The sequence below is a fragment of the Vanellus vanellus genome (assembly GCF_965231255.1).
Source record: "Vanellus vanellus genome assembly, chromosome: 3".
Taxonomy (NCBI): Eukaryota; Metazoa; Chordata; class Aves; order Charadriiformes; family Charadriidae; genus Vanellus; species Vanellus vanellus.
This window is the reverse complement of record NC_138907.1, coordinates 9,574,187-9,587,463: the sequence shown is the minus strand read 5'-3', so window position 1 is coordinate 9,587,463 and position 13,277 is coordinate 9,574,187. Positions and strand designations below refer to the sequence as shown.

Sequence of the window (13,277 nt, the reverse complement as noted above, 5' to 3'; positions counted from 1 at the left end):
AACACCATTTCTGATGAAATCCAAACTTGATCGCTATCTTGTCTTGGTGGTGCTGTTTCTAGGTGAGACGTGTCCAGACACATCAGGAGGGACTGTAGCAACCTGTACTGTTGGAGCATTTATGTTCTCTGGGTGTTGTATCCCCTGCAATCTCACAACAGTCCCCGAATCTTCTTGAGCACACTTACCTGGTATCACGAGGGTCCCGCAAAGCTCCTCTAGCTCCGCTTTCTCCAAAACCTTGTTGAACTCGTTGAGACGAGGCTTGTTTCAGCTCAGAGCACAAATGCAGGCGCTGGGGGTGCGGACCTCTGCACAGCAGCTGAGCTGGATTCAGAGCCAGCTTTGGGCAACACCTTTTTTTGCATCTGGAACAACGGGAACATGAAAATGCTCAATGGCAAATGCAAACGCTCACCCCACTTTCCAACGCCAACAAAGCACAGAGGCGTACGCTCTTCCACCGAGGACAGGGTGGACGGGGTTAAACAAGAGGGAAACCTCACCTGCCTCATGCGCTCAGAAGTGTCCCCCAAGCGATGAGCCCTGAACTGCCACTGGATAGAGCTGCCTCCCCGGGTACCTCCTCCGCCAGCTGTCTTCTCATCAGGACTGTCATCTTTTTCTTTTTTTCCTACAGGAATTGATTATGATAAATGTTTTATCAGTGAATTCCAAAGGAATTAATGTGGTTTGCCACTTACTTTCAGGGGTTGCTGGTAATTCTAATGGAACAAGAAATTAGGGTTTATAAATGCCTCCAGACACTTATTTTGGTCAAAAAAAAAACCCTCCGAACCAAACTAACAACAAGAAAAAAGGCCAACCCCAAACCCCAAGACCAGTTAAAATCCCAAAGCACTGTTTTCACCCTATGAGATAGATCAAGGTCATAAAGACCCCTTCGGAAGCTGCTGCGCAAGAGGAGAGGGGGGTGAGTAGGGATGGCGAGGAATCAAAGCCAATTTCGAGCATGTACAGAGCACTCTGAGGAGTGGCAGCTTCACATGGAAATCCTGAAAGACAACCCGATTCCTCTTGGACAATCTCTCCGAGAAGGCCGAGCAGGAAAAGTGGTAACCAAGCCTCCGGTTCTGCAGAGTTAGAGTGACCTCTGATGTCATCAGCTCAGCAAAAGACTTCCCCGCACACAAATCTACCACTTTTTTCCAAACAAGACCTGGAAGGGGAGGTGTCAATCTGGACAGCAGCAACAGGACTATAATTAAGGATAGTTCACCCCTCACCTCATCCCAGCAGACTCACCTGCTCTTTGCTTAATCCACATCGTCTGGACACCCACCGCTGCTGCGAGGGTCTGAGCGGCCTCAAACACGTGCCTCCTCTTCGTCCTCCAAACCCACGGAGGTTTTCCTCTCAACCCGGTGCTATTCAAAAAGAGTGGGACTGACAGTACTTGCTCCTAGATGACAGATGAATTAATTTTTCTCCTTTTAATCATATATACTTGCCTTAGACAAAAATGTTCCCTTGCAGGAGAAACAGGCCACAGCATGGGGAAAGCGGGTGCCCCCTTCTAGGCTGTACAGTTCTTGAGATAACAGTGAAAACAGAGCTCTTGATGAACCGAATCCATGGAGGTGCTGCGTTACAGCTATTGCCGGCATTTCTCTCTCTCAGGTTAGCTCGCTGCTGGATGCGGGACCCAACTGTCACATGTGGTCTTGGCAGCAAAGAGGCAGGCATTCCCCGCTGCCACCCGTCTCCTGTGCCTTGTCCTCTTCCAGTCGGCTGTCAAAGGGTTGCAAGCAAGGAAAGGTCAGATTTCATAGAGCGAATCCGTTCGGCGGAGAGCTTTGAACACACAAAGCCAGCCCTCTAACTTGGGTTATCAATCGCTAAATCCTTGGTCGTGGATAAGGAGAGTAAGGCAGGGTCGGTACGTGTGTTTTTATCTATAACAGTGCCACAGGATGAGAAAACTACCTTCCCGATCTTTGCACTATCTTCTACCCATTCAGTCTCAAAATAAGTGGCAACAGAAAGGACAGATAACATCTAGCATATGTTGCGTGTTCTCTATTATACCTGATGGGAGCATTCTCTGACAGATGATGGACGCAGGGATCTGGCATCCAGTACAACTGCTGGGATGGGCTTTGGAACATCTCTGGTGCTGCGATGGGACCAACCCAGCAACCTTTTCCCCTCCAAGCTGCAAAGTCCCCGTTCTTACCTTTTGGTGATGTCGTCCGAAAAAATCCCTCTGAGGTATCCATGTCTCATGAGACTCTGCCATCAAGTGAACAATAAATTGAAACGAGGATCTGCTGCGTGCGCTGGCAATCGCATGTCCGAGGTGAAACATCGACAACCGAAGCAACCGCTGCATGATCAGCACGGTTAGGAGCAAATAGACACACACGTGGCGTCGCCTCGTCTTCAGGACGAGCTTTAATAACGTTTTGCTTTAACAAACATCGTAGTATGAAGGCATCGGTTCTTTGAGTCTTCCAACGCATGGCACAGACAAAAGGAAAAATAACAGACTCGGAGGCAAATTCAGCATCTAAGTGACAGAGTAACAGAAAAGGCATGTGTTAACCGACACGGCTGCTACACCATCTATCAGAAGACATTTCGCAAGCAACAGTCTACATTTCTTTGCATTGAAGTAAAAACATATTTTTGGATCTAGAAAATTACCTTTTTTCATTTTTAGTTTGTTTGTTTTGTTCTTTTTTTTTTTTTTTTTTTTTTTTTCAACATGCCTTTACACCACAAATGTCAGGGTAAGGCAAATCCTGCATGAATCATATGATAAAACTCCCTGTTCCCCGAGAAAAATAGATCCACGTACTCTGTTCAGTTTGTCGTTTTAAAAGCAAAGCTGGCATGCCCTGCACATAGAGAAAAGTCTTTTCTGTTTTGTTTTGTTTAAATATATTTTTATTCAAGTGCCTAAAGCAGAACGGTGTTAATTCACAGAGAGGCTTTCTCAGTGCTTTACAGAAAAACTGACAATAAGCTGCAGCAAACGTGTGCCCCGTTGGTACAGACTACGTCTCAAACATCCCCTTTGGATGTCTGTATGGAAGGAAAGCCATTTGTCACCGGAGCAGTCACCAGCCCGAGGAAAATTGTGCCTAATGGTAGGGATGAGCGCTTTCAGACACAGAAGAAAGAACGATCAAGCAGAGCCCGCTATTTTGTATGCAAACATCAGCACCAAAGGGCTGCTCTTCCCTTTACGCCACCTACTGCAAACACCTTTCGGGTTAACACCAAAAGCCTCGACATAAGTCCCTGAGGGGTGATTCTCGGTCTGGTGCTTGCTCTTCTATAAATCCAACTCCCTGCGTTTCTGCAGCTCCAGCAAGAGCGACGGAGACTACATCGAGGGGCACGGGGCCAGCCTTGACTACTAACTCAGCTGACGACCTCCCGCTGCCAAACTCTACTCACTTTATGACTAGTGAAAAACCCCCACTCAGCCAAAGACTCACCTGAAGATAGGTAGATGTAGACATGGCTGCAAATTCTCTTGTAAGGACTTAATTAACTCCTACGTTTCCTTGCTTTACACCTCCTACCGGAGCTTCGCGCTTTGCCGCTGCACCCTCAGGCAAACCGTTCACCGTTTCGAAGACTTGCTGCTGTTTGAGGACCATGGTTAAATGAAAAGTGCAATGAAGTTACTGTCAGGAGTTAGAGAATGTCTAATGTGATCCATCTTTGCAGTTATTTTTTTTTATTTTTAACTATCGGTCAGCCTAGCAGAGCTAGATTCAAGGCACTGGATACTTCATTGGCTGAAGTTATCGCAGCTCTGCGGAGCGCAGTTCACCCCAGCTGAGGACCTGGCCACCTCAGGTCTCCTCGACATTTCAGAGAGTCATCGAATGGTTTAGGTTGGAAGGGACCTTAAAGATCACCTAGTTCCAACCCCCCTGCCATGGGCAGGGACACCTCCCACTAGACCAGGTTACTCCAAGCCCTGTCCAACCTGGCCTTGAACACTTCAAGGCATGGGGCATCCACTTCTCTGGGTAGCCTTTGCCAGTGTCTCACCACCCTCAGAGTAAGGAATTTCTTCCTAATATCTAATCTAAATCTCCCCTCTTTCAGTTTAAAACTGTCACCCCTCATCCTATCACTACACTCCATGATAAAAACCCCCTCCCCATCTTTCCTGTAGGCCCCCTTTAAGTTGAGCTCGCCGAGTTCATTCCCGGCCCTGCGGTGCCGGTTCCCTCACTTACCGAGACAGAGGGAGCCCTTCAATCCTGGTCTTTTCACAGCGACCGCACAAACGTGGAATTGAGAGGAGACACACCTAATGCGTTTATTCCTCTTTCTCCCAAGGTTTTTATCCACTCCTCCCATCTATTATGACAGGCCATTTCAATCAAAATCACCTGCTATGGAAACTATACAGAAACACGTGATGCACACTGTGCAGAGGTATGACCTGCAAGGCCTCCACTGCCAAACTGGAGTTGGCTGGAAACAAGGTGAAGGAGCAGCAGGAAAAAAACCACAACCAAACACACAACTAAATCCATGTCCCAAAATGACACATTATGTCAAGCATGACCCCAGGCATGGGCAAGAAAAAGAGCAGAGATGCCTCAAAGGGAACAAGGAGTCCCTTCAAGGTAGCTCCACGGAGAACAAAGGCCAAAGGAGTGGTATCTAGCAAATCTAGGTAGACTTAGCAATATTATAAACCCAATTCAGAGGCTTACGTCAGCTCATTTGCTCCTTCCGCAGTTGATCCAATTCAGAGTTACACATCCGCCGATCTCCAGGAGAAACAGGTGCAGAAGCAGCTCTTCAGTATCTTCTCCGGTGCTAGTGGCACCCAGGTTAAAATATCACAGGAGTCGGCACATGGAAATATTCCTCTGAGCCCACCACAAGCAAATACGCTGGAGCCGCCCATAAGGAGATAGGGGGCTGACTTTCTAGGGGCCGTACTCACCGCATGACATCTGGGGTTCTTCTTGTTTTCCTTTCTAATCCTTGTTTGTCCTGACACCCTTCCGAACTAACCTGCAGCTGACGGCAGCCCTCAACTGCCACCAGCCAGTGTTAGGTGCTTTAGAGCCACATTTGACTCACTGTTACATCAGCAGATGGTTTATCAGCAAACCTACTGCAGCTGGGATAAACCCAGATCACAGGAGGACAGAAATAGGCCTCACTTTGCTTTTTACCCCCCCCACCCCCCCCCCCTTTACTTTTTTTCTGGCCAGCTAGTGAATAACTATTTTGGAATTCATGCAAATTTGGGGGGGTGGGGTGGGGTGGGGTGGGGAAAGAACAGAATCAATTATTTTGCTTAAAACGATCAAATTATTATCAGTGGTATTTTAAAATACAGTTTGTAGCACATCACACCCTGGACAGAGGTTGCGTGCTCTTCCATCGAATGTATTGTCTATTGGTTTTTGGTTATAGCACGGTTAGCAAATGTATGTGAAACCTTTTGTTCCTTTTCTAAAAATTTCAGCACAGCATTTGCTGGCAGAACAATTGACATATGGTGAGACATTCTTATCCAAATAACTGTTAATTGCTTTTTAAAAAAAAAAAAATAAAAAAAGAAATCATGCATATGCAGTAGAAAATATAATGAGGGCTCACACAAGATACGGTGTGAAGTTGTTAAAGGCGGGAGCCGTATTTAAAGATGCCTTGAATGCAGAGCGCCTGTTACGCTCTGTCACTTGCAGGCTCGAGGAAATATCTGTTGCCTACCTGCACCCAAAGGTCATACAACCGGCACTGATTTTAGGTGTGTGGAGCCAACCGGAAAAGAGCAGGACCGATTTAGGGAGCCGCCTGTTTGAGGCCACGTGTATCATTGGTGTATAGTACCCGAAGAGAGACATGGTGCAGCATAGGCTGGTCACGGTTTAGCTTTCCCACACCAGGGAGAAAGGCAAAGGGCAGAGCCACAGGTGGCCCCGAGGCACCGGGATGGCAGAGTTAATGCGCAAACTCCGCTTCCAGCAGGCACTCAAGGGAATCCATCCAGTGCCTCTTGTAGCAGGCGGGGTTCGGACACGGCGACGTGATGGAGGGCACTGGCGGGAGGTGCCTATCGACCAGCCTGGAGGCAGGCAACGCACAGGGCTGTCTATCAATATTTCTGAGATTTTGGAGCATCTAGTCTTTCAAATCCCTAGCACGAGGAGGGCAGTTGTTTATCAGCGTGTGCGGATTATAATCCTTTGTGGCAGGTCGTGTTCTCAAAGCAAATCTCCATTTATATCCTAGGCAACAGTTTAAAAAAAATAGGGGGGGGGGGGGGGGCAAGAGGACAAGAATAAGCTGACTCCCACAGGATGCCTGCAGACAGCTGGGAAAGAAGATAAAGATGGAAAAGGGGCCTGAAAACAGGCTACCGATGATACAACGCAGGAGCAAGAGAGACCCGATACAAGACAGGGACTCACAGTTCAGAAGAAACTGTTGTAATTGCAGGGATAATTGCAAAACATTGTTAGAACTGGGAAGTTATGGTTCTTTCCAACAGGCTTACAGAACAAAATGCAATGAAGAACAAAGAGAAATTAAAGCAAAGAATCATTTCCCCAAAGCGCCCTCCCTCCCAACCCGCGGAGCATCTCTGCGTGCTCTTTTCTGCCACGAATGATGCCGTAGGATGTCAGTGCCTGCCCGTCGCGTTTCCTCGGGTCTCTCCTCTCCTGCATCCTTCCTTTGCACAGCGAGGGAGAGAAAAGGAGAGGAAAAAAAAAGGCAAAATTTCAAATGTCTGCACAGAACCCACCTCTCTTTTTTTTTTTTTAGCACAGATGCCTACAGTTTCTCTTTCCATCACGCACGCAGCACGTGTATGTTATATATAAACGTGTATGCGGTTTATATATAGCAGCCACTATTATCTCTACAGCAAATTGGCTGCGCTCATTAGGGTTTCTTGGCTTTCCATAGCACCGTGCTACCTAGCTCGACATCAGAGGCCCCCAGCTCTGGTGGGCGCTTTGGTGCTAGACCACAGAACTTAAGTTAAAACCAGCACACTAAAATACTAACCACAGTAAGCAAAGGGATCTCCTCAGCTCTGCAAGACCCTTTGAAGTCTAACAGGCTGATCGATCCTCCCCTGGTACCCGCTCCTTGCAATTAAAACAGCTGCAACAGCGTCGGGAGGATTTCGATAGAGAGCCGTGAAGGATTTAATGACTGCTTCTAATCACGTGCATGCCATTAAAACGCTGGGCAAGACATGGTACGCCCCGGCTCGGGCCCCTCTGCTTCAGAAAGGTGCTGGCAGAGCCAGGCCTTGCAGTGGAATTGAAGGGGTTTGTTAATTGATGGCTAATTGTCATATTATTCCTGTGAACTCTCCCCTTAGTAAAGCAAAAACGACTCCAGCCCAAAATATTCATACATATTCTTTCCCCTGGGAAAACGCAGCATGAAACACAGACTTCCTACAGCCCGTGTGAAAGCAGTACTAACTCTCAGATATACTTCTTGAAACCGAGGAAAGGTATTAACCTTTCCATGTATTTTTAACAGCGAGGATTTCGATAGTTCCCCTTCCTTTTTCCACGACGAGAACATACAACCAGAAGCTAGGGGAGGGGGAAGGAAGAGCTGTGGAAGCCGTATTTTAAAGGCGAGGGGGCCTTCTAGTTCTGCTTCAGTGCTTTTTACCAGGGACCCCATCAGGTCTATTCCTCACTCCAGCGGTACGGCAGCACATCGTCTATACGCTGACAAGGACAAAGGGCTATGCTCAGTAATAAGACCTTGTATTTTAAATCTCTGTGATATAGCTGGCGCCGTTGTAAAGCCGCTATATTTGGTCTTGAGCTACACGAAATCCCATTACAAGCATAAATAATGCACCTTGCTGTATATGATATTGGCATCTCACGATAACCCTACGCCCAAGGAGTGGTGTGCATTAACCCTTAAAAACCCCTTTTGAGGGAGAAATGGCAACTGCTTCTTGTGATTAGGGATAAGCCTCGGACTTCTGTCTTCCTACCAAATTATTCATTTTTATCTAGAGGTGAGGCCGCTTATGCCTATGACGAACTCTGCAGCAACAACCACCATTGCACGCTCCTGCCATACGCTATCATTTAGCATATCACAGCCGTATAAAGCTCCGAAAGGCAGCAGAGCTCCAGAAGGCGGCTCGCTGACTTTGCCTTATTTTTCAGTGGTATCGCTACAAGTGACGTTAGGCATTGAAGAGCCAGGGGCAACAAACCCCTCGTGACGTGAACCTGTTGTTTCCAGAATACAGATCGTAAAGAACTGTGCTCGGTTCCAACCGGTATAAATTGCCTGTCATTTTCCTAAGCAATGCCAAAAATTGTTCACTCGGTTACTCTTCTGTTCCTTATCGCGGTGCTGTCTTGCCTTCTGATGATCTAAGACCGTGCGCTGTCTAAATCCATTACAGTTGCAGACTGCTGCTATAATATTTACTTGACAAATCAAGTCTACCGGATATTTTTATTTTTTTGGTGTAATACAGGCCATATTAGACAATTTCTTATCCTTTGCATTCTTTCTTTTTTTTTGGTAAAGTCTAACTTTAATTAATGTCATCTTTAAAGCAATTTTGCAAATAGAAACTGAGTAGGAAACGGGGGGGAAAAATAGCCATTGAGGTCTTACCTGCTACTTAAGCTTCCCGCTCTGTTTCTGTAGGATCATTTATACTTTCAACTTGACTATTCATTTCAGCTGAAAACAAAAATGAGACAGTCATCAAATGCTATTCTTGATGCTTGTTAAGTTTATCAGGTCGAGTAATAACCACTTCTAACCCAAAGGGGTCATCAATTGCATTAAAAGGGACATTCTACTCCCTAAATCTGCCAAAGGCTCTCTCAGGCCGGCCATCCTAACCTGCGGCACCACGGAAGCCCCGATGAGCCGTCCTGCCAGGGCGTAGGCTTCAGCGTCGCTAGAAACGCAAACCTCTGGATGTAGATTTTTTCCCCTTTGGTCCGCATCCCCCCGGTTTGACTTTGGCGCCCAACTGAGGTACCCACCTCAGTGACCCTCCTCTGTCTCTGGAGGCCGCAGGCAGAGATACAGTTCTCTCCAAAGGGCAATTTAGAGTTTCGCTGGCCTAAGCGGTCTCGACCCTGTGATTCGAACATCCGTGGGCTTCTGACAAAGTCCCCGGCAGGACCGGGGGCTGAGCTGTGGGCTGAACGCGGATCCATCTCCAATTACAGAGATGCTGCCGCTGCCTCCGGGTGTCCTTGAGCTGCAAATTGCTGGAGCTCAGGAGAGGATTTGGGGGCAGTATCACTATACTCCTACACGCACTAGTTCACTCATCTACTATCCATTTACAAAACCAATCTCTTTTTACTTTTTATTTAAAATTACTAAAAAATAAGAAATAATTTAAATAGAAGGCTTAAATTCATTTCAGCGTGACCTTTATCAAAAATATCATCTAAACCATGGCATGTGTGGCTAGTCCTATCTAGGCTAAATATAAAAGGCTGACTTCTGCACCTGCATTTTTAAGATTAGTATTTAGTATTTGCTCTGCAATGAATTTGAATGAAGCCGTTTATATTAAGACTTTTTTTCTTTCTTTAACCTTGCTTTACTTTGTGGTACCAGCTAAAGATTACGAGTCATTTGACGTGGGTGACGGGGAAAACCACCTTAAACCTGAATGGGAGATTTGGAAACTAAGGGAAGATGGGAGGGGGGAGGGAAAAAAAGGCCAAAAAAAAAAATATCAATAACTATGCTACTTCCAGCCAAGCAGTACGATCTCTTTCTGAGTCAATATCATGTCAATACACCTGTTAGGGTTTTGATGAATTATTTGTAACTTATTCATCATCTATATGCAGAACAGATACCGTAATGGCTTCCTGGATGTATGCAATGAATAATAAGAAAAGTATCCGCTCCTGATTACGGAGCTCTGATGCACATTGCATTTAGCTATGTTGTGTTCTTTACCCACATTTGCATAGCAATGACAGGAAGCTTAATAAAAAAAAAAAAAAATCATTCAGGGAAGGCTGCTGCGCACTGACGACAGCAGCCTCTCTCAGCCTCATTATGCCGGCCGGTTTCAGTGCCTGGGTTTTCTGAAAATACCGTACGGCTTCACTCACATTCTACAGAGATCTCCTGGAAACGTAAAGCTTGATTTGAAACCTGAGGTCAGGCTCTGTCAGCATCTCAGATGAGTACGCCTCCTTTGCCTTTTTTTTTTTTTTTTTAAAAAAAAAAAAACAAGCAGATAACCGCCACCCATCACGCTGATAGCACGTCACAGAGGGGGCAAATTGCAAACTGCCCGGGAACGCTTTAAGGGCAACAGGAAAGCACAGGGGAGCCCCTGCCAGCGGGGAAGCAAGAGGAATCGCCGAGTCCCACTGTTTTGCAGCGGAAATGGCAGCCAGGCATCCTGCATCGGCAGCGCATAAAGCATCCTCCACGCCCACCGCAGCGGGGATGTGGCTCGCAAGCGCCAACGCACCGGCAGGTTTCGTTTTTACCTTTTTCCTAGGTGTTTGTGATTAAGATCAGCTCTTTGCGTTAACGCTGGTAGAGACGGGAAGATCTACCTGAAGGAGAAGCTTCTGCAGACTACTGGGTGAACCCCAACAACAGGTGTCACTACAAGGCCACCTACACAATCCCCCATATTTAGCCGGAAGATAACAGGGCAGAGAAGCACCTACCACAAGAGCAGACGGAAAATCTGCCACCGCGTCCGGTGGGGATGTGACTCAGCCCTCACCACCTCGCAGCACGAGTCAGTGTCAGAACTACGCCTTTAGCCCCGGGCACGCTACATCAGATCGCATTGCGAGTCAAAACTGGCCTTCTCCCCGCTAAACAACGTTTTCAGAGGTGTTAAACTGCTAACTTAGATGACTGGTGTCTTTGCACCTACTGTAATGCACTACAACAGCCAGCAGCTCAGCAAAGTACCTGAAGTTCAAGGAGGGTGAGCACCTCCTAAATACAGTTTTACCTGCTCCCCCTTCTGCAGCTTCCCGCGGGGCCTTTTATACCAGAAATGGACATTTCTGGGCGATGGAAATGGACATTTCTCTGCACTCCCCCTCTGTGTTTTCACTTAAATTTTGGCTTGTTGGAGAAGACCCGTGTGCACCCCCTCTCTCAATCTGTGAGCTGCTTCGCAGCTGTCAAATTATAACCAGGGAAGGATTTACCCGCCAAAAGCAAGTTCCCCTCAAGAGGAGAAGAAATAAGCCAGCACGCAGTTCACATCCGTCAAAGCACTGCAGTTGCTGCTGACCCGGTGGATGTGCGTCAGCTCCAAGGCATCCTGCCTCTCCCCTGCAAGAAAGCTACATGCTTAAAGGTCAGCTAGCCAGGAGTCACGGCGTAGCATCTAAGTAGAGAAGACAGGCAACCGGGAGACTGGAAAACCAAGTTGAGAGTCGTCTGTGAGAGGATGAGTACATCTCCCCACCCCAGGATATTATGCTGTAGACCTGGAGTGCAGACGAAACCATCTTGATTTAAATAGGAGCTCGGTCAGACCTACAAAAATAACCTATTTCTTCAGCCGCTTCCTAAACAATGTTTCCCCCCCTGCATCTACATGCCTTGGCTATAGCACTATCAGATATAACTCCAGACTGCCTAGAAAGCAAACTATTTTGAATTCAACCTGCCGTGCGGTGATGAAATACTTGGTAGTTACTGGTTTCTTGCATATTACATCACCACCACCAAAAGCACGAGGGTGTTAGCTGTTGAGATCTTGCTTTTATATTGCTTTGGTGAATCACGTGAAGGTCAGGTCATGAAGTTCAACAAGGACAAGTGTAAGGTCTTGCACCTGGGAAAACATAATCCAAGAGTGCGGCAGAGGCTGGAATCTATCTGGCTGGGCAGCAGCTCTGGGGAAAGGGACCTGGAAGTCTTGGTGGACAAGCAGCTCAATAGGAGCGAACGGTGTGGTGCTGCGGCAAAGCAAGCCAACGGGATGCTGGGCTGCATCAGCAAGGGCATCACCAGCAGAGAGAAGGAAGTCATCATCCCACTCTACTGAGTACTTGTCAGGCCACACCTGGAATACTGTGTTCTGTTTTGGTCCCTGCTATGCAAAAAAGATACGGACAGGCTGGAGAGGGTCCAGAAAAGGGCCACCAAGACGATGCAAGGACTGGGAAGCCTGCCACATGAAAAAAGGCTGAGAGAACAGGGTTTGTTCACCCTTGAGAAAAGAAGGCTTCGGGGAGATCTTATCACCACGTTCCAGTATTTACAGGGTGGCTACAAAGAAGATGGAGACTCCCTTTTTACAAAGAGTCTCATGGAAAAGATGAGGGGTAATAGGTACAAATGACTCCCAAGGAGATTCCGATTGGACAGAAGAGGAAAATTTTTCACAATGAGAAAAATCAAACACCGGAATAATCTCCCCAGGGGAAGTGGTAGATTCCCCATCACTGGACACTTTTAAGATTCAGCTGGACAGGGTGCTGGGCTGTCTTGTCTAGACTGTGCCTTTGCCAAGAAAGGTTGGACCAGATGATCCTTGAGGTCCCTCCCAGCCTGGTATCCTATGACGCAGGTTGCTGATCATTCACCAGTCTGCACAAGCTTATAAAAAAGGGGAAATTTCAGGTTTGACACTGCCTTCATCTTTTTCTTTTCTCCTGTTGTTTCAGCAAGTGAGGATGCAGCTTTCCATAGGCTTAAAATAAAAAAGGTGAACGAGTAACCCCATTATGAAAGGAGTGAAGAGTTTGATCCGCCTAATACCAACTGGAAACTAACATGTACCTTAATAATCTTTAAAGCTTTGGTGGCATAAAAAGAAAAAAAAAAAGAAAAAAAAAGAATAAAAAGGCTGCCAGCAGGGAAACACTATCTAGGAAACCGATCACCAAAGGTGGGTTTTGTCACCATTAAAAAATACTAATCAGCAAATCTGTCCTGGGTATGAAAAATTTAATATCCAGGGGTCTTTGCTCTGGTGGCCAAAGGAGATTGCCAGCAGCAACCTGTATCTCTGTATACACATCCCTATTCAGGCTTACGCGCGCCTCTGACCGCCTACCTGGTGGAAAATCACACCCAGCTTTCAAATAATAGTAATTTCTGAGATACATCACCATTCCGGCCCTGCCCACTAGATGAACTGATATTGACATCCACCTAAGCTGTCTAAATTCTCTGCATTTCTAAAGCACTTTTCACTGTGACGTGGTACATTAAATGAAAGCACAAGAGCCGGGCTGCCAGGGGGTACCTGGTGAGATATGCTTGTGCTTTCAGCTGTGAAGCGCTCAGCT

General features: G+C 46.8%; 1 protein-coding gene across 3 annotated transcripts in view; it reads right to left on the bottom strand.

Moving 5' to 3' along the window:
• Positions 1 to 6,584: 6,584 nt before the first annotated feature.
• MACROD2 (mono-ADP ribosylhydrolase 2) overlaps positions 6,585 to 13,277 on the bottom strand; it is an 891,867-nt gene continuing 885,174 nt past the window's right edge. For all 3 annotated transcript variants that reach the window (XM_082481410.1, XM_082481412.1, XM_082481411.1), the window contains 2 exons: positions 8,632 to 8,700; positions 6,585 to 6,688 (listed from right to left, as the gene is read on the bottom strand). In XM_082481410.1, coding sequence (XP_082337536.1) covers positions 8,639 to 8,700 — 62 coding nt within the window. In that variant the 3' untranslated portion in view covers positions 6,585 to 6,688; positions 8,632 to 8,638. The remainder of the gene's footprint in view (positions 6,689 to 8,631; positions 8,701 to 13,277) is intronic.